This window comes from Halichondria panicea, chromosome 13 (assembly GCF_963675165.1).
Source record: "Halichondria panicea chromosome 13, odHalPani1.1, whole genome shotgun sequence".
Taxonomy (NCBI): domain Eukaryota; kingdom Metazoa; phylum Porifera; class Demospongiae; order Suberitida; family Halichondriidae; genus Halichondria; species Halichondria panicea.
Window position 1 is genome coordinate 2220856 of NC_087389.1, and position 26399 is coordinate 2247254.

Sequence of the window (26399 nt, forward strand, 5' to 3'; positions counted from 1 at the left end):
AAATTAGAGAAGGGGATACGTTGACAATCAACTATGAAAGTGAAGGAATGGTTGAGGATGTCAGGGAGATCATCAAAGGAATGAAATCTATGAATCGTATTCTCAGAAAAAAGACGATCAGAAAGTGACTAGAAAATGGCGGTGGATGTGATACCGAAATTTCTAATAATCTAGACACAGTTAAAGTTAAAGTTCAGTTACTGGCTTCTGCATACTTTCACCCACCTACCGACCCTAGGAGCAAAGCTAACCGGTTGTTCTTCGTAAGCAACAACGGCCTTCAGATCATGCACCAACTTCACGTAGAGCTGCTTAGATATCCATGGGACAAATGTGTGCTGGAAATGCAGTATCTAGAGCATTCAATTTTAAATGTTCTATGGGATCTTTCGGCATCTTTTTCGATCAGACTGCTGCTGCTGGAAAGACCAACTTTGGAGGCTGTGATAAAGTCACTAGTTAGAGTAGAAATTCCCGCTAATTCATTTTTTCATGGTCCGATTGGGTCATCATACGAGTACAAGAGAATCACAAGTGAAATGCTATACATGGCTGTTGGAGTTGTTAGCAAGTAAGTACTACCTAAGACATCACTAATCAAAAAGAGGTTTATCGCCCACGCTCATAGTAAAACATAAACAACTACTACCCATAATTATGCCTCGGTGCGCATGCGCAAGCGAGGTATACGGTAGTGTGTTTTTGTGTGTGTGTGTGTGTGTACGTGTGCATGTGTAGACTGCTACAGCTGCTCAAGGATGAATCAAGTGCAAGTAAGAGTTTCTATAGGCTTCTAGTCATGTTTTCTTGGATTTTATTTCGTGGATTTGCAAAATAATGCTTCGTTCTCGAGTTATGCCTAGTTTTGCTTACTTGGAATACCATTGCAACCTTTTCAGAAGAGCACGTAAGAGTGAGAAGAGAGCTGAAAAGCTCTGCTGATGGCAACCATTACGCACTTGAACTTTTGGCATTGATCGTTAATTTTTAACAACAATTATGGTCAATCATTACCCACTCTTTGAGTTTGCATGCAGTAAAATATTGCAAAAATAGCTATTAGTAGCTTTATAGCTTTGGCATCTCCACCGAGGCATCAACACCTGCGGTGCTTTCATTACTATGGTGGTTATTTTAATATCCATTTTCAACTGATAACCACAAACATCAACATGTTAAAATTGCAATACCTACAAACATAATATTTATTATCTAAACACATAGTTTGGCTGAAATCCCTAACTGTCGAGTGGCAATTGCGTCCAGGAAGGATGTGCTGGATCAACTACTGGCCACACTGACCTGTCCTACCTACACTTACATTGACTCACTGGTGCGTCTGTAGGGCTACTGTGTCTTGCTTACAGGTGAACACCTTGTACATAGCAATGAGATTATGATAATCAATTGATATAATTATTGTACATACATTATTACAATTAATATCATAACTACACGCGCAGACAATCACATGATTATAATTTATATGCATGCAACAACGTTCTCTCTCTATACATACATACATGAACTCACAGCCCTGAAACCCACCAGTATCTGATTAAAGACAATGTTATCCGCAAGTTTGACAAAGCATGTGACTCTGTCAAGGATCACACTCACATGGACGAACAGCTGCTTAAGTAAGTCAAACGGTATCTCAACTATGCGTTTGAAAGTCATTATTTCTGTACAGATACTTTTGTTGCGTATTTTATGCTCTACTGCTGTCCACCTCACCGGCCATGATCCCAACTCATGCGAAACTACAGATGAAACATGCCATGAAAAACTTTCTAGAGTCAGCTGATTATGAAACAATTAGAGATCACGAGAAAAAGAACGGGTACACTTGGACGACTGTTACTCACTTCGTCAAGCTCGTTTACATTCCTAAGCAGAGTTCCCAGTGGTCTATCTGCACTCCAAAGGAGGTCATAGCCGAAAACAACGAACTAGAAGATCTCTGCATCGAGACTGGTGTCTTTATTCTACAAAACGTGCTTCTATCCAACGACACTCGAGAGATTCTAAAGGCTGAATCATTGGTGGACTATATAGTATGCATGCCCTGGCATCTGTCACCGGATACAAAGGCACACGTAAGAGCATGTGCTCTAAGACAGTTTCTAAGCAGCAAAATGCAGTTACAACCTCCAACGCTTGTTAACCTGGCCAAGGCTAAACTTGCTGTGAGTCATTGTGGGCTAGAGAGAGCAGTGAAAGCCCGAGGCTTGCATGACATTGTTGCAGCATAGGCCATTAGTGTGTGTTCGTGTGCATTTTTAACTGGCTTTATAGATGGTATTTTTGTAAACCAACAACCTTAATACAAATTAATGGACACAAACATTGCAATAATCATGTTTACAAAGCTAACTACACTAGAAAATCCTTGGATATGTGCATCACTGGGATGTGTGGATTTGTTCTTGTATCGATCTTTGATTTCCCCCTGCCCCTCTCCTGCTACACACAGGAAGGAGCCCCACTGTCCAGCACTGACCAGAAGAAGCAGTGATTCAGGTGTTAGCCTAACGAAAGACCTGAAGCATACAAAGGGACCGGCAATTCATATTTTCCATTCAGTTGAAACGAATTGGGCTGGGTATAGTTACTCACAGGACCATACAAATACAAGTTCGTACTTTGCTATGGGGACACTCACTAGATAGAGGATCGTGATCCTATCACTTGGAACACAGTGAGATAAGCAAATATCATGTTGTTAAAGGAGATGATGCCGCGACGAGGCCCCTCAGGCCACTCTGCACAGGTGCTACCGTATGGGCAGCTGTGACTGCCATCAATACTCTGATTTTGAGTACAGGGGAACTCACTCACTAGCACAGTCCTGTTTATACCTGCAAAGGTCAAATGTGTGTATAGCACATGCGTAACTCCATACTAGGCAACTACACATGTAGTATATACATGTAGCATATAATAATTGTAATAAAAAACAGTAGAGCATTCACCGACCGTAACATTATGGGGAATGATTGTGAATCTATAAAGCATCGATTAGAAAACTGTGTTTTTGGTGTTTTTGTTGCCTTCAAGATCGGCCTAAAGTTTCAACTATAAGTAGCCTATTTTTTCAACCACTGTCTCATTTCAGCAGTCCATCAAAGTGTTTAGTTCGCTCAAACAGCTCATTATTGTGTCCACACACACACACACCAATCACTCTACCCCTGCTGCGCATGCACGGGGTAATTATAATAATTATAACATAGACCAAATCTACGTGTACAAGAACAAACACTTAAGAAATGAGTCACACAAATGTACACTCTACAACCAAGCACAACGAGCGATAGAGCCTAGATAGCAACGATTAATGATTCATACCAGCTGGAGTGAGGTGTGAGGCGAAGCATCCTTTATGTAGTCTGCCGTTAAACAGCTGTATACCAATTAGTGCCAGGAAGGTGATGACAATGAAAGTGAGGACACCCAGGTAGAAAAGAGGAGCAACCGACTTGGCCAGAGCCTTCAAAATGAACTGGACACCTACAATGAATTGACTGATGAGGGTTAGATGCCCCAGAATAAACTCACACCAAATAATACACTATACATGCATGCATGTGTACTAGTACCAGCTCTGAATCATAATACTTGCTACAGTCTTGTGGATGTGATATTGTCAAACACTGTGGTTCAGGCTGTAGTATAACTTTAGGGGTGTTTAATTTTGGTTAAGAAGTTGGTGTCGGGTCTTGGCCACATTTCAACTATATAGCTACACCCGTACCGAGCATAACAAATAATTTAGTAAGTATCAATCACTATAGCAGGGTGTACTAGCAGTCTTACTTTCCGATAAGGCGAACAACTTGATGAGCTTGAAGGCCATAAATGAAGCAAAAATCTCTCCGACCAGCGGGTTAATATTGGACGTTGCTATATACAGGATCCTGAATTGAAGAGTGTGGAACACAGCTTTCAATAAGACGTGTGAAACAAATTGTAGCAAATAAAGAAAGTAGGAAAACTAACTTTGAAAGCTGCCACATTCATAACTGTACAATCATCAACAGTGTAAAGACAACTGCTAGAAAAGCTGACAAGTTGTCAACTAGCTAACGTAATACACTCCACACTCACCCCACAATGATGACAAAGATGTCTAGGACATGAGCGTATTTCCGTAAGTAAGCCTTCGGAGAGTGGACCAGGCTGTAAGCTATGATGTTGAGTACTGCCTCCATTATGTACAGGACTAGTACCACTACGGTAACATAATACTGCAAGGATAATTAAGAGAGCATTGCACGGCATCAGTAAACTAAAATTGACAGGTACAGGTAGAAAAAACACACTACATGTGTCTGCAATGGTGTAGCGAATCTCACACCCCTCCCAGCTGAATAAGAAGAAAACACTGCGGGCCAGTGCCTATTAATCTAGAAGTTCTATAATTGCCACGTACGATAACTGTATTGATAAGGGTATCATCTCCGTTTATGGTTGGAATGTAGAAACACTGTGTCACAAAGTGCAGCAGCACCACCAGAGCCATGAAGAGCTTGAACACTCTGCACAGAAAAAAAGGAAATATGCTAGGTAGTTACGCAAACAACTTACCCTGACTTGGCTATTTTCTTCACATTTTTTCTAAACCAGCCATTTTTATGGAAGATGAACAATGAGTAGTGTTCTCTGCTGCTTCCAATCTTATTGATAAATCTTCGTACTCGATGGAGGAGTCTGCTTTCTGTAGTAAATGTCCCCTGAACAGACCCCCTGTGGTGAAGGACACGACTTCTCAGGGCCTGAATCTCGTGATCGGAGATGTTCACCTCCTCAAGAGTGTTTACACGGAGTCGGCGAAGGCTTGAGGATTGCCTACAGATGAGTGAACAAGCGGACCGTTTAAGCGTCAAAATGTCACATGTCACTATAAAAAATTATCATTACAAAAAAATGCCGAGATTTAAACTGATCTTGAGATTCAAACCTCTGTTCTAAATTTTACACGACAGGACCAACCATACACAACTAACCTGGTTTCAAGTGAGGTGAATGACTGGTCAATAAATGGGCTTGCAGGACGTACTCCTGACCCCACAGCCTCTGACAAGCTCTGTCTTCTCCTCCTGAATGCAGCCATACTAGACTTTAGCAGAGTTATACAAATTCCTCAGTAAGCTTGGAGTGTTTTTGGGTCTGAGATAGCCATACTAGACTTGAGTAGATTTATACAAATCCGTCAGTACATAAGTTTTTATAAGCAGCTTGGGTCTGAGATCATCACATGTACATTATTTGGCTGAGTCCCATACCCCCATCACCAATAAAAGCACAGTGACAGAGTTCACTCAATAGCCAGGTCAGCACTTTTGTAACAAATTAAATGTGGAAGAGTCGATCGAGTGATTTCGAGTGGCGAGTGCAGTGGTGGATGATTTGCCCTGATTTGCCAGAGGATCTGGGACCACCAGGAGTTGATCAAATAGTGTAAGTGAGCAGAACAATGAATTGTAATAATGCGTTAAGATCTGTGGTATCTTATTAAACTAGTGTAGATCTATGTATCTAGATATATTATATAATTATATATAATATCATTATAAATATTAAAACAGGCAGAGGTAGACACTAGGTAGTTGCCATTATTGTAGAAACTCTACTGGTACCTGCCATGTAATTTTATAAGTTTGTGTAGAATCTTAGCTCCTCGTGTTAATTAGTGTTGTGCAAATAGTTTCGTGTGCCCCCTCCCTTTGTTACTGCAAGTGACTGAATACCACATCTAGTTCCCAGTCAAAACAACTACAAGCAATCTACCCCCTCTGTTGTACAGTTTTTTGGAACTTGCAGCCATAGTCTGCAAATACTGTTTGTTGTGTACTAGAGATATTACAGTTCATTGTTGCTAGTGCCTTACACAATGAAAAGCATTCGTAATTACTCTGCTGATATAAAGCTGGTAGATTGGCTGGGATAGATAGATTGTGGTCAAAACTTCACCTATTGTTGGTGTACAAGCAAGAGCTCAGCTGGGGCTTGTAGTGTACAAGCTTAGCTCAGGTATAATAATTTTATGACTTGTTAGTGTACAAGCTAGTCTAAGAGCTGATAGATTATGTACCGAGGACTATTGATTAGTAGCATTTGTATCCAGTCACTTTTTCATACTGCTAGGATCGAACAGCTAGGATTGTACTAACTTGTGAAACCTGGAACGCTGAATTACATGTAAATTGTGAACACACACCCACAGTGAGTCATAATGGACGTAGTGCCGGCCCTCTCACTGGACGCCATCCCCTATCCCCTGAACGAGCAGTCGCTGATGGACAAGGTGGAGAGCTTGACGGCAGCCATTGCTGAGGCTAACGAGGAGAGGGCACAGGCAGCTGAGTATGGGTTGGTGCTGTTGTCAGAGAAACAGGCCCTGAGGAGTCAATACGATGAGCTGAGTGGACTGTACGAAAGCACGAAGAGGGAGCTGGAGAACTCAGTCGATGTGAGTCTCTGTTGCACATATAGAGCATTGTATGTAATTTCTTCACATCAGGCAGTTTGTGCTCCATAAGTTATCTTACTGTAGTACATGATTATATTGAATCATGCATCTTATGTGTGTGCATGCAGGCTATCAAGCAAGTCCAAGCCGACTATGAGAAGAGGCTGAAGGAGGTGGAGTCACAGAGAGAGCAGCTGCTCGACGAAATGGAGACCAGAGAGACCTCTCTTATAGCAAAGGTGTGAGTGGGTCATCTTTATTGAGTGAATGTATACCGTACAATGAGTTGAAATTGCATGTGTCAAGGGAATGTCATAAATAATTACGTGTACACACTCATACTTGAAATTGGCAGCCGAGCCATAAACATGAACATGCATGCCTGCTGCTCTGTATGAACTGAGAACTGAGACTGTTGTGCATGTTTTAGGTTGACAAGCTGGGGGAGGATATACGGCAACTAGAGAGGAAGCTGAAGCAGTCTACCTCAGAACAGGAGCACCTTAATGGCCATAACACATTCCTTAATGCTGAACTGGACAGGTGAGCAATGTAAATTAATTATAATTATCTCCTGCGTACTACGCTATAATTATTTATCTATACGTGTAGATGCTGTAGAAATTCTAGTTTCTAATACATAATTATACATGTATTTGTAATTACTGTGTAGACTGTCCCTTATAAACGTGTTCCATTGTTGGCTCGCACCTTGTGTATATTTATGGATACAAGGATAAATTCTTTGTTCTGGCTTGGCCATATTTTACTCATGGGTAGTAAATAGCATTGGTTGTTGATTCTGGGATGATCTCATAGTTGTAGTGGTTCTACAGCGGTACTATCGGCAGTAGTAGTTACCATGGGAACGGTAGTTGAGTTGGTTGAACAATGAAGCACGAGTGCACCAGTTTGCACTTACTATTAGTACGTAGAAGCAGAAGGAGAAATAACGTATTATTCATTGTCGCTGCAGGCATAGGAGAGAGTGTGATGTTCTACGAGAGGATAACAGAAGATGGAAGCAAGAACAATTTACAGCTAACAGAGAGACAGATGACATGAAAAAATACATTGAAAAGTTGGAAAAGAGAATTCAAAAACTGCTCAAATTTGAAGATGAATGTTCTGTGTTACAAGAAATGAACCAGACGCTGGCTCAAGAGTCTGAGTCTTTGTCTCATCAGTATGAACTCATTCTAACAGAAAAAGAAGAGCTAGAGAACCAGGCGAAACAGGTAGTGGAGGCACTCAACGAGGAAAGAGAAGCCAAGTCAATTCTCGAGACCAAACTCCAAGAAGAAGAGATACGTTCTCCGCCCCACCCCAGCTGGGCCATTGAGCGAGAGAGTGCCAGTCCCCCTCTGTTATCCAGTAGCAAGAGGAACTCAATTAAGACGACTCCTGATCACACGAGACTCACGTCTCTCTCACCCACCCAGCGTGATGGTAGCTTAGAGCCCAACATGCAGTCGACACCGTACTCTCCTAAGAGAATGCCTAATTTATTGAGTGAGCTACAAAATTCATTTATGGGAAATGTGGACTCTGCCGAGCTGGAAACATTGCAGCAAAGGTGCCAGGAAGCTGAAAATACTATTACCTCTCTTCAGAAAGAGAAACTAGTATTGGAAGAGAAGGTTTCATCTTTTTCACTAGAGAAAACTGAAACATTTACACGAATTGACAGTGTTAAGGAAGAGTATGCCAAAGCCATTTCCGAGAGGGACACATTGATATCTTCTCTTAAAGAGGATGTGCTCACGAAGGAGGAAGCCATTGGGCGATTAAGAAATCGACTCAACTCTGCATCAGCTGAGAAATCTTCAAAAGAAATTGAAGTTGAAGGTTTGAAGGACGAACTACAGCACATCAAGGAATCATCTGTATGTGAAATGGAGAAAGCACAGAAAGAATACGTTGAAGAGCAGGTGAAAAATGCAGAACTGAGAGGTGAAGTGTCTGTGCTTGAAGAGCAGCTTGTATTTTTCTCTAACACAATTGAAAAACTCGAGAACATTATTTTCAGCTCACAAACGGAACTGACTTTGATGGCAGACGATCTTCACAATCTCCACAAGACAGTGGTCACTCTCGGCTCTGAGAACAAACGTGGAGGGCCATCCCCATCCCCCAATAATCTAGTCGGAAATGACATAGCTCCTAATCTATCCAATGAAGATGACAGTCTGAATCCATTCTACTCAATAAAGCTTGTGAAAAGAAAAACATCTGTTCCTGTCCATCACGAAAGCCAATCTTTGTTCGCTATTGTCCAGCTTCATCAACAACTCCGTTCAATGAGGCTGCCACTAGAGCATTTTACAAAAACAATGCTCGAAAAATCTCTGGCTCATTCGGCAATCAAACGTGTACCTTCAAACCCCACCTCTCCCACACTAGGTGCAGCTGGTGACAAGAAGACTAACCTTGATTTAGAAGCGAGTGTCAACAAATGGAAGGCGAAGCTTGCTCACAAGATTGAAGAAATCAGCAATCTCCGTGCCATCATGAAGGCTCGATCCACAACCACTGACGTTGCCATCAGCAGTCTGAGAAGCAAGCTAGAGGGACAGGCTAGAGCCTACCAAACAGAGCTCACCAGACTAAAGCACCAGCTAAAGATGTTGAGGAAAGAGAAAGATGAGCAGCTCAATTTGAGGACCATGTATGCCAAACGTTGCCAAGAGCATGCAAATGAGATCACAAAATTGAAGAGAGACATTGAGAGCATGACTATTCAGTATGAAGATGTGATGATATCGCTCAAGAAGACCATTCAGCGCAAACTGGAGCTAGCTACTGAGCTGGATGAGTACAGGATGGAGCAAGAGAGACTCCACCTTATTCCCAAACTGTTAGGCTCTTCTAGAATATAGGATCATACTTTTCAAATTTTAATTTTGGAAATTTTACCCTTTCTAATATTTGTCAGTGGGTGGACTATAATATATTTTTGTAATCAAGTCACAATTTTCGATTTCGTTTTGGCCTATCTGAAGTAATTACTATTCAAAGAACAAGTCCAATTCCAGGTATGTACATGTATAGCAACCCCATGAACGTTTTGCCAAAACAGCTACAGGTTGTAATTGTACATGCATGTACACACCGAGTCAAGATGAATTCGAACACACAATACGATGAAGAGATTAATTGGCATACATAATTATATATACAACATTGCTATAAGGTACGGTGACACTACATAAGCTATGAGTCCGTCTCTGAGTTTTCACTAGACAGCCTCTCGATTGCTTTGGTTCTTGCCCAACCACTAACACTGCAGACAACAATTATAAAGGTATGAAAGTCATGGGATAGGATTTGAGTATAGAGCAAAAGTGCACGAACGCTATAAAAAGGCTGTCCTTAGACTGTCAAGAGCAAGCAGCCATATGGTCTGTTGGGTTACTTGATACGGACCATACTGTAATACCTCGATTTAAAGCGACACTTTTAAAAAAATTACGAAGCCAGAGGTAGCTTCTTTTGGAGGTTTAAAGATTATGCTGCTGGGTGTCACATATATAGAGGCTCGCAGTTAGTCTACTATCTCAATTTTCAGGCTGCTTAGAATTCTCTAATGGCCAGGAATCAAGGCTAGGTGTGGCTACATTTGACCTCCATTTAGGGAGCGACAACGCAGCTATCACTCTTTTTAAAGCCTAAGCTCGAGGGTGTTGCATTTTGGAGGGTCACTTTTTAAACTCAAGGAAATTGGTGTGTACATGTATGTATCCTTACGATGTGTCTGGCTTGAATGCCACAATTCCAATGACCAAAAGAAGGTTCAGTGTCATGCCATACACCCAGACATTCTCCCATGACTCCTTCTGCCTTTTCTCGCCAGGTAACAAGGGCTGTATGGACCGTGTATATAATAGCGTAGTGGTTAATTTTAGTGTGCATTAATTGAAATCACAACAAACACTGACTTTCTCATTGAAGAGAAATCCATTTGGTGGCTCTGGTCCCTCTAAATTCTCAGCAGATGAGTTTTCTGATCTAGATATCCGAGGAACCCGCCATAATCTTGGACGAACTGAGCTCAGCAGTCTATTCATCTTGGAGGCAGTCTACTTAAGTTTTGTTCATGTCCGTGTACATCCGTAAACCAACTACAGTAAAAGTGGGAGGGGCTGGTGCAAATGTGCAGACGTCAGCAGTTTAAAAAGAAGGAAGAAGCCGATGTACGTACGTATGTACTAGGTACTCGTCAGGAATATGTCCTATTCAAATGTAATGGAAGTGATTACGAAGGGAAGGTGAGAGTAAGAGAGTTCTAGTGGTAGGACCTGGGTATAATCTTATGTACACAGTGTACAATGCTATCTGGTCTCCATGGAGACTGAAATACATGTTAGTGATGGTAATAATTATAATATTGTTATAGGTACGTGGATGAAGCATCTGACACTGCTGTCGAACCAGTTTTAGGTCGATCATCCACCTCTCAAAGTGTAAGCTCGTACAGTTCCGTGTATAGTTCCCTAGAATGACACACCAACCACTCTATACCAAACTAGTTTACCGTAATTTACTAGAATGTTTTGCGAGCATTAAACATTTGCGAACTTTGCGAGGGTTGATCAATTCGCAATAATAAAGTAAAAATACACACAATCCTTGTCAGAACGTAATAGTTAAATCGCAAAGGATCAACTTTTCTGCTCATTACTTAGCAAAGGTTTTTCACCCGCAAAATATACTAGTAATACGGTATATAACTTCATAGTCGGGCGGAAATAATAACTTCATAGATCTAAGCAGGCAGACATTACTATTGCCCCCCAATTGTCACACTGTAGACACGAACAGAGAGTCAGCTGTCTCTGGAATACCTCCCTCCAGAAGGTGCGTCCACCATTCCTGCAACTGATAATTATGTCATGCATTTTACTTCATCCACTGTTATTTATAGTTACCTGCATTAGTAGTCTAGTCTTGGACTCATTCTTTGGTAGCATGGTCGTCCAGTAATGATATACTGTGTAAACTCAGTGTAATTCATACAGCTCCCTACTATGGAAGTGCCAGTGCTGGCCTACAAGGCCAGGACCCCCAAGACTTAGATCAAGAGGTTCAAGCCGAGGCCACCACTCAACTGTACCAGAGGATTCAAGCTCTGAGTGATCAAATCCACACTGAGTTAGACACCATGATTGATATCGAGTCAGTCAGCTCCCACCAGCCTACACCACTCCCTCCAGAGGAACATTCAATGAGAACATCCCTGGATACCTCTAGAGACTCAGACCTGTTTCTATTAGAGCAAATTCACTCTAACATCAATAGTGATAAGTGCAAAGATATCGTTCTTGTGCCTGACAAAGAAGAGGATGTGCTATCTCCTAGAGACTGTGACAGCACATTGACTGCAAGCTCAGCAACTGTTGAGCCTTTGTTTAATAGCATGGATCCCAAGTTGAAGAAAGCCATTGAGAAGATGAGGAAATTGGATGAGAAGCTTGCTGATTTGGACAAGGTGACAACACTAACTTTATTTTACATGCCATGTGTACTCTCTACCTGCAATGGGAGGGTAACATGTTCATTGTTGGCAAGCCTCAACCTGCTTGCGGGATACATAATTTATTACAGAGGAATCTTCCCTTTGTACTTTGGGGCCAAAATAATTTATAAGGTGTCCTTTATTCAGACATTTTTGTATGTAAACAGTGCACCTTGTGCTATATCTTCCCCATTTCACTGACCATTAATGTCTATTCACTGGTTCTACAGAAAGAAAGGGATGTCAAAAAACAACGAAAACTACTAGAACAGCAAATAGACTCAAACATTAGTCTTCAAACCAGTTCAACACACTCATTGGACCGACAAAGTGAGCTGTACATATATCAATCAATTCAACAGTTGCCATTATATTTTTGTTTACAGAGTACCCACCAGTGTTTACAACACAGCTGAACGACAATGCCAGTTCAGGTACAAATCTCAGTGTATGATTGCATGTACTCATTTTTTGTCTGTTTCGTAGCTGGAGATAGTACCAGCTGCACTGTAAAATCCCATGGTTCAGCTAAGAGGAATCATATCCACTCAGAAACAGAGAAAACTGCTGACCTTAAAACTAAACCCAATACACAGACCGAGATTAGTGGCACTAACTTCATCCAAAGAAACATTGAGGTATGAACATGCATCAATGTATGTGTTGCTACATTATTTTAGATGCTATTTATTATTCTAGTTGGCTAGTGATGCTGGAGCTCTGGTGGCCATGACTGAGGCTGAGAAACAAAGGCTAGATGAGCTACTTAGTGGAGAAAACAAGGCAGAGGTTTGAATATGCGTATAAATTTGCAATGATGATTAACTTGCCTACAGGAAATAGATCCTAACGAAAACGAGTTGATTTTATGTGTGAGAGACATTCGTGAAGGATTTGCACTCAAACAAGAAGACCTGGATAGGATGAAAACTATTGACAAGTACATGTACCGTTTGATTTGGGCGACACTCCCAGTATGAATATACTGTACCGTAATGAGTGCTTTCAATTGCGTGGAAAGAATTGAATTGCTCAATTGAACCTGTAGTCATCCACGTACAGTACCAATACATTAACCCCCTATGTTTTGTACAATACACACACAGACATGTTGCTTTCATATAATTTTGTTCTCACACAGCCAGCTGCAGGCCATTCTGCCACCTAGTGCTTGGGAGTCTCTCTCCTGCTCATCGCGCACTGGCTCACACAATCCACAAGAGCTGGGCAGTGAGAGTGGGCACATCAGCACCATAGGTTGTGACAGCAGTACAGAAGATGAGGAGGGAGAACCTGAAGTGGACAAGGGGACACATATAGGAATAGGAATAGGTAAAATCTAGGCTACGTCTAAGTATGTATAAAAAAATACCACTATAAGCGAGATGTTCATGGCATCACTAATCCATGCAGTGCCTGGAGAGGAAGTGCTCCACCAGTTTCAGATGTCTCGCAGTGAGAGTGAGCGACTGAGAAGCATTGATGACAGACTCAGAGCTATACACGCTGAGAACCAACTGATACTAGTAAGTCCCGTTTATTACTTACTCCTCATCGACATCGAGTTATATAATTAAAATATTTGTCTGTTAGGGGTTGTCAGCTAGTCATGTCTAGATTATTTTTCGTAATGAGTGTAAATTTTGGTACTCGACACATTTGTGCTGTGTTACGTACTACAAGGCTGTACATACCCAACTGCATTTCGCTAGACAAAATGAGCCATGCATAATATTATTATCTAAGCTAGCTCCCTCTATGTCCCTCATGCAGCCATTGCCTACATCAGATCTCCAGGCTCTTTTGGACGAGTGTCGCTCTGGTGAACAACTTGGTACTCACAAAGAGTTTCCACCTCGGGACGAGAACACAAACAAACTCTTAGACTAACAGAATTATTTTCATGTTGTCTCTTAACTGTCACCATCATTTATAATTTCTTATTGTATACCGTACATTGTCATTATTGTATACTGTAAAATTATAATTATGTTTGTCGTAAGAATTGTGTGTACAAAACGGGAGTAATAATAATATAAATATATATAATAATTATACTTGCAGAAAAATAACCACTTTGTCACAATACAACATAATTATTATACTGTTTGTTATAACATACATGCACCTAATAATATGTCATATGCATGCATGGGATCAGCTTTTTCTAGAGGAGTGAGTCACAAATGACCCACCAAAAGAAGTGGGTACTCCACCCAAGTCATCTTCATCTGGTAATGGTGGCAACCAGTTGTCGTCATCTCCAAAATTGTCACCTCCTAGATTATTGCCAGCTGTAGAATCGAAGGGAGGATATCCATTACCATTCACGCTTGAGCTGGTCGAAAAGTATGCTGTACTTGTAGACATAGCAGGTGTAGTTTGATCAGCGTGGTAGTAACCACTTGAAGTGGTTTGGGCTGCAGAGTAGCTAGTTTGAAAGTTTGAGCCATCACTGTAAGGCTCGTCTGCTAGATCACTGAGCAGGTCCACAGGTTCCCCTAAGTCATAATCCTCATCTTGATTATTCGTAGTGTCCAGGACCTGAGATGAAGTGGAGATTGGAGGATAGCTTGCAGTGGAGAAAGATGATGTCCCCATCGAGGTTGAAGTAGAGTAAGTAGAGGAGGTCAAGGTTGAATAACTAGACGGCTGTGCAGCTGGTTTTGTCGTACCCAAAGAGCTAGATTGTGAAGGGGTAGTTCCTTGAGAGGTATAGTAGCCACTGGTGGAGCTTGGATTGAGCGATTGTTGCTTGGACTGAAAAAAGTCAGTAGACATTGTGGAATTGGAGTCATTGAAAGTGTCTTGGAATAAATCAAAGTCTTCAGCGAGGTCTTGGGGCTCCCCCACAGAGCTAATCCCACCATCAGCCTTGAAATAGCCAGAGTCAGCTGTCGTGCTTGGCTGCCCACCGACGCTAGACCATACCGACTCGTTATCAATTGACTCACTCACAGCTGCGTTTGAGAAGTAACCTGCGCCTTTGGTTGTGTCTGGAATGCTTGAGGGTGTCACAGTGAAGCTGGAGTCACTGATGTAGCTGGAGTCTGTTGTGTGAGTACCAATCGAAGGGGGTGGTGAGTCTAGAGGTGGAAGGTCATCCAGGTCCGGAGAATACCGATCAGAATCTTGCGTGGTGAAGTTATCTGTGAACTTGTTTTCAGGAGGTGGTTTTCCTGTATGAAAGACGTTAAAAAAACAGTAATGCGGCTTGTAGGTACCTATTCTGTGTATGTTATTTTAATCTATATCCATGATCTCTGCCTATTCATGTAAATGTACATGTAGGTGCAGTCATGTACATACATGTACATAATTAATGTGCATAAGCGGACATAAACATGAATCCCTTCCAACCTTGGCTGGTGACGTTGTCTTTAGAGAAGAGGTCACCAGAATTGGAACTTGATGAGGGTGGTTGAGGGGGTAACGTTTGTTGTCGAGATGATCTATTGGTCAGGTTGGGGGCAGACGAAGTATTTTGCATAGCGGTAGAAGCAGTAGACCGAGATGCCTATAGAGAAATACACATTACGATATTGGAAAATCGAAGACTATTATCGTTAATCCCGGCTCTCTAAAGTACGGTCACCTCGATATACAGGTTGTTTCATTTGGCATGGATTGCTAGCTTGATCTTTACTGCACAAAACCTGCCTTGAAATGCGACCAACTCTATTCCGTCAGTTCTGGCTGCCCCAAATTAAGTTTTTAATGTACGGCTGGATATGATGTTTTGGGTGTGGTTTGGCAGATAAAATTGGATTACACATCCAAGAGCATAATGGTTCATTATCCTCGAGACAAAACTGCAAGATCATTCAGTCATTAGATTTGAGGTAGGTTTGCTTTTATTTGAAATGCAGCCACCTCGCTATTCTGGCCAAACTACCACTTTCCCACGGGTGACCAGATTAACGAAAGTCTACTGTATCAAGGGCTTATAAATCTTTATCTTTATCTTTTCTTTACAAGCCCTTGCTTATATGGAAGAAACACTGTTCGGCTACTGACTACCAGATCTTGTGTATCTATAGCAACATGCGTCTAACTTTACTGTGTATTGTACCACTCACATTAGCAGCTACAACTTGGTCATTATCAAAGGTTACATATCCCGAGGCGTTATAGGTTGGTTTGAAGATAGGAGGAGGTGGTCTCCTTGGCACCATCGGGGCCTGGCCAGAGTAGCCCTGAGAGAAAAAGTAACAGTGGAAAACTTGAAGACTCAACATGCAAACTTTGGTCAATACAAATGCACACAGGAGCATATACATGTAGGCAGACTCGGATTTTTTGACAGAAACAATGACACACCATGGAGGGTTGAGATGAGGGTTGAGATGAGCCATGAGGTGACTGCTTGGGAGGCAGAGACATATGACTGTTCAGCGCAGCACGGACAGCATCGTCTACCACCTTGCAAATCTGTGGAGAACAGTAGAGAACTTCACAGCCATGCTCTACACTTACAACTGTACATGGCAGCAAGCTGGAGTACGAACCCTAGCTGTAACCCAACAACTACATGTACATTCTTTATCTACGTACATGTATCAGTATGTATCTATGGCCAGATAACACACCAGCTGTTCACATACCTGACTGCTCTCAAACTCACTCTCCAGCACATGGCAGATGTACCTGGTCTTGTCAGCGTCTGCATTGGACTGGTTCACTACTCCCAGGAGTCTGTACACACCAGAGTGGAATATGGAGTGATGAATAGTTGGCACAACTCACTTTAGATTGTCTGGGTGTGTCGAGCATCGCACAACTCCTTTTAGTTGTATCTGTCAAGAAAAGAGTGTACATAGCATGTGACCAGTGGGAGACACATGTAGTACGCAGTGCTCTAACTATGCAGGAAAACGTAACCTAGTCTAGATCCTGTATAGAACTGCCCCAGTAATTAAGAACCTTCACTAATAATGCCATAACTGATTTAGTTACCTCAATAGGGAAAGAAATGCACTGTAAAGCTGGGGTAGCAGAGTATCGTAGTAAAGTCAGTCTTCACCTACATGTACATGTAACTAAGAATGTTTACCTGACCAATTGCTTTCTTTGCTTCCACGTCCATAAACACAATGGATTTCGTAGCCACAGTCATTTCGATATCAATGGCTGACTTCACATTCTGTACCGAGCGAGCAGCCATCACTTTGCGAATGGTGTCAGTGATAACAGTTGGAGCTGTGTGTGTGGGAACAGCACATGCAGTCATATCGAGGGCCGTTGTTAATTGAAACTAATTACCCTTCCCATCCTTAATCTCGGTGTGGCCAAGGTACTTGACGGAGAACTTCCCTGAAGACACAACAGCAGGTGTGGACTGAGAGGGAGGCACACTGACAGCTGCAAGGGAAATAATAAAGAGCTAGTACATGTATTATTAGCATATAAATTAGGCATAGGCCCCATCATCTACAATTAATTTGGTGAAAGTATGCAGGCACTTGCCTACAATGACAAACAGTGGAAATAAAAATGGCCTATTATTACAAGCACTCCTTAGAGCTGACCTAGCACTTTCTCTGGCTGCAGTGGTGTGGGCAGCTGGCCAAGTGAGGAGGGTGAGGGAGAGAGGGGATACGGTCCAGAGGTCGGGTCTTGTTTCTTTGGTTTAAATACTCGAGGTAGGACGGGAGAACGAGTGGGAGATTTGACGGGTTTGATGAGGGGGAGATTGGGAGCAGAGGAAGTGTTACTGCGGGTGGGTCTGGTAGTATTGGCTCTATCTCGTATCTTTGGAGGGCGGATCTCCTTGTTCACCCACGAACGAATCTCTTCTCTCTTCTGTCTGCAATAGAGTGAGTGAAAATTTCTCTGCATACATGTATTATTACACATCCACAGACTGGCACACATATTTTGTCAATCATACATGTCTTAATTAAAAAACATAATCAACCACTGAGATATTTTTCATTGTCCAGACACACACTTCGTGTGATAGCTAGACGACTGCTTACTTGATGAACTCTGCATCGCCGGCTGAGTTAGGCTGGTGGGAGCTCCTCTCTTGTCTATTGTTGTTGATCGTTGCTATCCACTGGTGAGAGAGAGATTGGTACGTGTACACAAAATATCAATACCACAGTAAAAGTAGAATCTAGTGGTTTGCTTATAGTCATTAACACCAGTTGCACAACAAAGCCAACTACACACTGATACTCACCTCATCTTTCTCCACTTCATTCTCAGCCATTAGGTAAAACGGTCTGGGGAAGGAAAGGAGGTGACAACAGTAAAAACTAGCACTGAAGTGCTAACCCTCGGCTGTTCACATAAATAATGAATATCAATATAGCAGCCAAAAGAGTGATACACGATAAACGCTGGCTAAGCAGCAAGTAACAGGAGCTAGAGGTATGTAGAACTGAGTTTAGTAGTGTATGAAGCGCATGCATTGTGGACTAGGATCACAGCAAAGTTAGCAAAGTCAGCAAAGAAGCCCGCAAAGAGTCTTAAATATGGCTCCTAGTGTCTGGGGCTAGGATAAGCAACGAAGCAAAATGGCGAGTGGAATATGGAGTGATGGTGTGATGAATAGTTTCTACTTTAGTGACCCAGTTCCTGGTACAGAATCACTTCAGCTGTAAGCACGTACCTCGAATAAAAGCCACGTGTAGCCAGCTAACCGTGCAGCCAACATGCAAGTTCAAGCTTTTTAGTTTTTATTCGACAACGAAGCTTTAAGATCAAAATCTGCCATTATTACAACTAATAACTTAAGCGGACAGTAGTGAACATGAGGTCAAGTAGTCAACCGGGAGTACATTGTATTTTAGTACTTAGGACTGCCTATATCATCAAGTTTGTAGGCTTTACATCACCAACTCTAGTTTTAAAACTACAAGGAAGCTACGTGTAGACACACCTCTGTTATAATTAGCTTATAACAGTGCTACCTACATGAGAGCAAAAATAACGAATATGGGGTACCTACAAAGCACAATACTTTCACTGACCTCTTATGAGAAGAGTGAGTGACTTGAAGGACGTATCGACGGTCATCCATCTCCCCCGGAGAGGCATCTGCTCCTTTCAATGTAAACAGAGGCTCTGCATTCTGTGAGACACAGGTATTGACATTACATCCATCTTTAATTAAGCAAGCACAAATTATTTGGAATCATATCAAACCTCTCGTTTTTATTAAGCCATTAACATTTTGTTAGAGGATAATCACAGATCTATCAAATCCAGTCTAAACTAATTTGCGAACCCTCTGAGGGAAGTGGGAGAACAGTTGACCCTTCTTGGTGAAGAAGTAGCCTCTGTCCCACTGAGACCCGAACCCAGTCTTCTGCCTACAGTAAATGAAGAGTGAGGTGTGAGGGGATGGGTGGGAAATACAGCCACTAGATACACGCGTCACATAATTATCTGATCAACGTCATACGAACCAAGTAAAATCGATACTTGCATGTCTACTGTTACAGCAGTAACAGAGGAATTCCATGTAGACAGCAGCTAAACACAATAAGCTCTCTACATACATATCTATAATCTTTCAGTGTACACTCACCCTCGGAGGAAGAGGTAGCCGTTCTTTGATGAGATTATGGTCTTGGGAGGGTGATAGTCAACGAAGGGGTCGTTTGGATCAGGGTCGGGTAGACACAAACCGGGGAAGGAGAGCTCAATCTCCTCCCTCTCTTCAGCCATGGCCGCCATGTCCGACTGATATTGGTTGTGGAACCTAAAGTGGGTGGGGGTGGAGGTTTTTATGACTAGGAAATTTCGAAAAAGGTCAATAGAACACACTTTCGGAAACTTTTAACAACAATACTGCAATACTGATAATTGACTCATTACACAAAGACCTTATTCAATCGATAGTGTGGACATTTGGGGCTAAGTATTGCCTGAGTAGGTAAAGCTTCCTACAAAACCCCTCATAACATGGATGATGTTTTGTAGAGAAGAGAGCACAGCTAGTACACAATAATGCATGGCGTACTCACTTCTGGGCCTCAGTGTTGAGTTCATTTAAAACCTTTCCTAGCTCTTTGTTCAACACTTCATGACCAGCCTTGAAATAAGACATCTATGAGGATAGTAAAAGCAAATTGAAAAACAGAACACGGCTGCAGTAATTTAACTGGAGTACTTAAAATACTACATATATAGTACCGTATAGCGTGTAATTTTCGTGGGGCAAAATATTCGTGGTTTTCGTGGTTGGAGGTCTGACCACGAATATTTTACCCACGAATGAAGCGACCTTGCCTACCTTTACCTGCAGTGCAAGCTCCAAACCACAAAAATATTACCCACGAAATGTCTCAATATTGCTGAACCACGAATATTTTGTCCCCCGAAAATTACCCGCTATACGGTATTACATGTAACAGCTGTACATGTAATTACCCGTATAAACGTGCACTTTTCATACCATAAGAATAACATGCACTTTTATCGCTGCACTAGCAATGATAAGCACAATTGCCACGACCCTATACCTGAGCATGCATGTATGTGAGTAGAGGTTCCATTAGAGAATACTTCCACTTGAGTTTGAACCCATTCAGTTTGGTGTAGTAGTCAAGACAGCTATCGTAATACTTCTTTCTGGCAGTGAACAGATCTGCGTTGGCTTCAAAACGGGTCTAGGGTGTACGTTAAAAGCAAATAATTTATGACAAATGTGATAAGAGTATGAAGTAACATGTGATACATACATGTATGTTGTGTCTACAATAGGATGCAATACAACTTCATTTATTCAAGTGAGGTGAAAAGAATTGTGCATGCATGTAGATGTACTAGTCAGTTCATAAACATTAAAGACTGCATAAAGTACAACTGAACATACATGTACATGTACCTTATCCGAGTCTTTCTTTCTGGAGACTCTACTGTACTTGATTGTGGCCTGGTCATGGTCTGTGTAAGAAAAGAAGGGAATCTAGATTACATGTATTGGATAAACTCAAAATGTCAGTTATTACTGCAACACAGCTAATATTCAATGTTTGAATCGATCAGTATTAATTCCGTGAATCTTTTACAATGTACAACTGTATATATACAACACAAAAATCTTGCTCACAGCTATCTGTCACATCAATCATAATTATGATCGATGTACATAAAATTATAGACACAACATTACATAAAACACTGTACATGACGCATTCTGTTAAATTCAGCCAAATTAAAACACAAGCGCAGAAGGCATTTTCCACCACTTCCTCTTACCATGCCAAGCTGACTCAAAACTCTCTTTGACTTTTTCAATGTCAGAGAATTCATTGGAAATGAACTGTGAGAGCAGTTCTATCACGGCATTCTGCAACTGAGAGCTCAGCATGTCCTGACACGAGTGCAACTGCCAGTGCAAGTGTGAATAAACAAGTAATAATTATTGCTGAGTCATCAGACAGATATGCATATACACCGTATAATTAAGTTAGATTGATCTGAGGCCGCAGTCAAATAGTAGCCTCCCTACAGCCCATCTTCAGTGCAATAGAAGCCGCTAGCCTCAGTGGCCAGGGTTCTGCCAACAGTGGTCGGCACCGACCACTGCAGCTCTATAACCGACCACCACTAATACCTCTCTGCGTCCACTACTGACTAGTAACTCTACAGCTCAACTCATCCTGGGCAGAACCCTGAGTGGCTATGTCTCTGCACATTCAGCCATATTGCTACTGGTATCTACGGCAGTAGCTAGCTAGGTAGCAGCTTGTTAGTGCTTTTGAAAGATTTTCTCATGGCAGAGTTGGAGTTTGTGCAGGTGAAAAGAACTTTTGATGATAAACTAAATATTAAGGTTGTTAAATTAGCTGGGGTGTTAGTAGGCCTACACTAAACGCCTCTCTCGAATTGTAGCCTCCTTTGCCAACATTCAGTAGCCGCAGCCTCTGATCAAGCATATATGGCAATTACATGTAATAGTACATTTTGGACAAAGTCTATAATTAATGTATTACCCGTAAACGCACAAAATTCTTGTACATGTATGCAAAATTAGTTGAGAGGTGGCTAGACCACAAACAGGGGGTCTGGGGGCTTGGTATATTTATGCTAGATTCAATTTGAGCAATTCTAGAGAGAAATCATCAAATGAAGACACTAAATGATATTTTCACATGCAAGTAACATTGATGCAAGTATATATAATTATTGAATCACTACTTGCTGGTTCAACTGCTGCAGCATCATTAGCCTCCTGTGCAAGGCCTTTTTCAGTGCGGCCTGGAATCGAGGCTACTGCATCATTATGCCTCAGTGCGCATGCACAAGCGAGGTATACGGTAGTGTGTGTGTGTAGACTATTTCAGCTGCTTAAGGATCAATGAAGTGCAAGTAAGAGTTTCTATAGGCTTCTAGTCATGTTTTCTTGGCATGCTATTTGTGGATTTGCAAAATAAAGCTTCGTTCTCGAGTTATGCTTAGTTTTGCTTACTTGGAATGCCATTGCAGCCTTTTCAGAAGAGTCCGTAGCAAAACTTGTTCACCGAGTGTTGCTACTCTACGTAGTAGTTAGCTCTGCACTAGAACGCTAGCTATTGGTAGCTGCAAGAGTGAGAAGAGAGCTGCAAGGCTCTACTGACTTGCAGCCATTAATTTTAGACTTGAACTTTTGGCATCGATCGTTTTTAACAACAATCATGGTCGATCATTACCCACTATTTGAGTTTCCCTGCGATTACAATGCAGCAAAATTAAAAATGTTCATCATGCAATGATAGTATAAAAGCTAGCTAGTAGTTTTATGTTATGTAGCTTTGGCACCTCCACTGAGGCATCAGCACCCGCGGTGCTTTCATTTGCTGAATAACTTAGTTCTTGACATATCCTCTTGGAACTAGGACCACTCTCTAGCTGAGTCTTTGGGACTAGACCTAGCACTAACTAGTTCAGAATAGACATTTTTGTAATGGATCCATGTGGTGGGAGCTTGTACATTATTGCGGAGTAAGCAGTAGTACTGCAGACTCAGAGAACAGCTACAGCTGTAGAGTTACTGTAGCTAGTCGTCGCAGAGAGTAAGTTCTGGTCGCTTATAGAGCTGCAGTGGTTGATACTGGCAGTGGTCGATACCGACCACTGCCGACCAGTGTGGGCAGGCATAGTCTACAAACACAATTTGGAAATCTAACACCACAGAAATAATTATCATACAAAGTTATAACCTATACTACATGTACATGTAGGTATACCCACCTCGTTGAGGTATCTTCCAATACGACTGAATGAACCAGACAGGAAACTGTCATCCTCACTCAGAGCCTATAGAAACAGTTATATAGTGTGGTTTGTAAGGAATGAGGAAAGAGCAGGTTCTCAGAATACTACATGTAAACAATAATCACTGTAGTAAAGCAAGTCTGATTGCTCCCACACACACCTACACTACATGTACATGTACCTGATGGCACCTACATTTAATGACCAATTTCCAGGAAAGTAGCTTGGATAGGAAGTCAGTATTTACCACAGCTTCTGACATAGCTTTGCTAACCATACACCTACACTTCATCCCTCAGGGTTTGCATGTGTACCGTAAAACCTCGATTTAAAGCGACACTTTTAAATAATTAGGTTTTGCAGAAGTAGAATTTTAATGTACACAAAAATATGAATTTTATAATGGTGCTATAATTATGGGCAAAATGTCCAAGTGTCGCTTATTTAGAGGGTCGCCTTAAATAGAGGTTTTACGGTACATACAACCACTGCATCTACACATAATTACATAAACGTAATTAACAAGCAGCCAACATGTACATGTATGTCATGCATCATATCTACACATAGAGCACAGACTTACATCTTCTTGAAATGATTTGAGTAGTTTTGTTAAAGTCTCTGTTCCTTCGCAAACCTTTAGCTGGGAAGAGAGGGGACAGTTTCAAGGACATTGCAGGAAGATTTATAATTTACGTGGATTGCAATTAATACATTATATATTATATCTACATAATTATTATAGCTAGCTAGTACATGTGTGTACATGTACACAGGCCAGGCACACAATTTATACCTGATGGACACTGCAAGCTTGAAACGTGTCTCTGAGCAGAACAGTACAGTCTTTCATGGGAGCAATGTTGCCCTCCAGCCTGGAGATTTGGGCCTGGACCTATGTTGAATGTACACACAGTGATGAAGTTTCATCTCATCATACCAGATCATGCCTATAAATTTACCTGAGGGCTGTCCTCCAGTGAGGACTTGAGGTCTATCTTGTCTGTAGGCATAATTACTAACACAGTCTATCTTTCTGTAAACACAGACAGCACAGTACAGCTAAACAGAGAGCTAGTTTCAACATAAATTATATCTACGGTGGGAGGGACATGCATGTGACGAAAGGTCATTCTTGGGAATTCCCCTTAATTAATTGTCATCTGACCACTTTAATTAGATTCAGTGGAGATAAATATAAAACTCAGCTAGCTGGAACAGTCAAAGTACGTATCGACTATGTATATGGATATGGTTCACGAGGATATATCTTTGCCTTGTAGATCTAGTTACAACATATTTCTTCATTGCACTACAACAAAGCAATCCGAACAGAAAGTGGTGAGTTTCGACAACACTCCTCTGAATATTTTGGATGTGAAACGACAAATCGAAAAACGTTTTAGCATTCCAGTTTGTGTGCAAGTCATTGCGTACAATAGTTGCATCTTAAAAGATGATACCATACTGATAGCACTGAGAATTCGTGACGGGGACACCTTCCATGTGAAATACTTGGAGAAAGGTCATTGCTCTGAGATTGTTGAAATCATTGATTGGATGAGACTTGTTTTGGCTGGAATTCAGCTTGAGAATCCTTCAGCTACTGTTGACATGAGTTGGGAGCTCAATAATCTGGTCACACGAGGTATAAATAATGAGATGATTCAGTCTCTTGCTTTTAAGTATTTTTTTCCGTGGCTTGACCCAGTGAAGTATGTGAACAAGCTCCACTTTGCTTACCATGGTGGTGTTGAGATCTTAATGGAGTTGGATGGAGCTTTACTTCAGGAAAAATGGCAGGAAAGGCATATGATATTACAACTCGTTGAATCGTTGTTGTTGAGAGTCATATGGAATCTTTCAGAAACTTTTCCTCTACGCCGAGCTATAACTAAGAATAAGGGCATTGAGAGATGTATTCAGTCGATGCTTCACTACAAACTGGAGGAAGGGAGCCGATTTGAGTATGTAGTATCCAACCATTCATTTGAGGGAGTACTGAGAGATACTATTGTTGGTGGGCTGGGAGTGTTATGCAAGTAAGCTCATGAGATATCGTTTTGCATGGTGTATTTCTGGATATAAGTATATTCATGGGTTTAATATACAGTCATGTAGGTGCTAGATTTAACTACACTGTTATTTCCGTGCAGTTTGAGTGAACTACCAGAGTGTCACTTGGAAATAGCCTCCAACGAAGATGCTTTGGAGCAGATGACTAACATCGGTGCATCACCATATCTGCCAATTGATTGCTCGCATCATGTGGTGACCATTTTCCTCTGTCTGGCCCACACTCCTGGAACACATGAGAAGATAAGCAAGCCCAGGTATCTTACAAAACTGCTGGATGCTCTCAGCATTGAAAGAGATCTGGATGCAGACCAGCTCGATATTGACCGTATACCAGACTGCTCTCACCTTCTTCTCAGGTATTATTAAAAAAATATTGACATTAATTTTGAGCATTGTTATATATATACCAGTGTTCAAGGCTCACTTCCCGACCAGTTGTTGGGCAAAATTTACAGCTGCACTAAAAACTGAAATAATTTTATGTGAAACTGCTGTTCCTATAATAATTATGTACGTCATTATAACTAGACGTTTTGCACATGCAGGTATTTTGTCCTCCTATTCTTGGCTCAAGTGGCTCTAGCGTCACCACAGTGCATCCCTACTGACTTACACCTAACCATCATCGATGAAATGATGTTACTATTGCGATTCACATGCTATGAGATTATCAGGCGCGGTGAACTGACGCAGAATTATGTGTGGTGTACGTACATACCCTACATCAAGCTTGCCTATATTCCAAGTACCCCGCATATAAACAATCCAGCTTGCATTCTACAGGTGTGGAGTTTGGAAATAATCATATTTGCACTTCAAAATATGCTTGGTCGTGAAAATCATAGAGAATTTCTCGTGAAAGAAGGACTTTTAGATTTTGTTACATGTATGCCACAGTACGTCCCCCCTTCATTGAAATCCCGAGCTACAAACCTGGTGCAAATGGTTGCTTCTTCTCCAGATGTCCCAGAGGGACCTCCCAAACTGCTGAACTTGGTGAAAGCACGATTAGCTAAAATGCACTTTGGATTGGAGAATGTTCTTTCTATGTCTGTCAGCGAAATTGTTTCTCAAGCTTTTGCCACCAATTTTTAACCAACATTCGTACTTTAATTTGCT

The 26399-nt window shown here is 41.5% G+C and overlaps 6 protein-coding genes across 7 annotated transcripts; 4 read left to right on the forward strand and 2 right to left on the reverse strand.

Annotated features, from left to right (window-relative positions):
- Positions 1-123: 123 nt before the first annotated feature.
- LOC135345977 (uncharacterized) lies at positions 124-2530 on the forward strand. The gene is made up of 5 exons (XM_064543447.1): positions 124-571; positions 1225-1367; positions 1536-1640; positions 1694-2189; positions 2477-2530. Exons 3-5 carry the CDS (start codon positions 1621-1623, stop codon positions 2516-2518), a joined length of 558 nt encoding a protein of 185 aa, XP_064399517.1. The 5' UTR covers positions 124-571; positions 1225-1367; positions 1536-1620; the 3' UTR covers positions 2519-2530.
- LOC135345967 (dihydropyridine-sensitive L-type skeletal muscle calcium channel subunit alpha-1-like) lies at positions 2292-5288 on the reverse strand. Its single transcript, XM_064543434.1, has 8 exons — positions 5010-5288; positions 4591-4851; positions 4436-4541; positions 4111-4250; positions 3820-3920; positions 3352-3513; positions 2666-2861; positions 2292-2543 (listed from the first exon to the last, which is right to left on the reverse strand). Coding segments are annotated over exons 1-8 (1074 nt in total). The 5' UTR covers positions 5117-5288; the 3' UTR covers positions 2292-2542.
- An 18-nt stretch (positions 5289-5306) lies between these two features.
- On the forward strand, positions 5307-9498 carry LOC135345945 (protein bicaudal D-like). The gene is made up of 5 exons (XM_064543401.1): positions 5307-5463; positions 6230-6475; positions 6604-6714; positions 6906-7018; positions 7452-9498. The coding sequence occupies exons 2-5, from the start codon at positions 6239-6241 to the stop codon at positions 9352-9354; spliced, it is 2364 nt and encodes a 787-aa protein (XP_064399471.1). The 5' UTR covers positions 5307-5463; positions 6230-6238; the 3' UTR covers positions 9355-9498.
- Positions 9499-10405: 907 nt separating this feature from the next.
- LOC135345959 (fibrous sheath-interacting protein 1-like) lies at positions 10406-13995 on the forward strand. The gene is made up of 12 exons (XM_064543418.1): positions 10406-10743; positions 10872-10938; positions 11287-11332; positions 11494-11963; positions 12221-12320; positions 12377-12424; positions 12477-12628; positions 12690-12779; positions 12827-12930; positions 13132-13322; positions 13404-13516; positions 13764-13995. The coding sequence occupies exons 1-12, from the start codon at positions 10703-10705 to the stop codon at positions 13878-13880; spliced, it is 1539 nt and encodes a 512-aa protein (XP_064399488.1). The 5' UTR covers positions 10406-10702; the 3' UTR covers positions 13881-13995.
- Positions 11804-24323, reverse strand: LOC135345941 (DCC-interacting protein 13-alpha-like). Of its 2 annotated transcripts, XR_010397935.1 has the most exons (23): positions 24164-24323; positions 23998-24096; positions 23785-23844; positions 23178-23243; positions 21204-21333; positions 20830-20888; positions 20465-20611; positions 19967-20049; positions 19528-19701; positions 19225-19309; positions 18968-19068; positions 18175-18217; positions 17969-18048; positions 17519-17796; positions 17253-17351; positions 17044-17189; positions 16737-16786; positions 16595-16685; positions 16311-16421; positions 16070-16186; positions 15351-15507; positions 12163-15169; positions 11804-12007 (listed from the first exon to the last, which is right to left on the reverse strand). XR_010397935.1 is itself a non-coding variant. In XM_064543394.1 (22 exons), the coding sequence occupies exons 1-22, from the start codon at positions 24212-24214 to the stop codon at positions 14148-14150; spliced, it is 3249 nt and encodes a 1082-aa protein (XP_064399464.1). In that variant the 5' UTR covers positions 24215-24323; the 3' UTR covers positions 11804-14147. The 2 variants fall into 2 exon arrangements, 1 of the variants encoding a protein (XP_064399464.1); XM_064543394.1 differs by having other exon boundaries at positions 11804-15169.
- Positions 24324-24351: 28 nt separating this feature from the next.
- LOC135345956 (uncharacterized) lies at positions 24352-26391 on the forward strand. The gene is made up of 3 exons (XM_064543414.1): positions 24352-25243; positions 25358-25636; positions 25826-26391. The coding sequence occupies exons 1-3, from the start codon at positions 24441-24443 to the stop codon at positions 26373-26375; spliced, it is 1632 nt and encodes a 543-aa protein (XP_064399484.1). The 5' UTR covers positions 24352-24440; the 3' UTR covers positions 26376-26391.
- Positions 26392-26399: the final 8 nt, after the last annotated feature.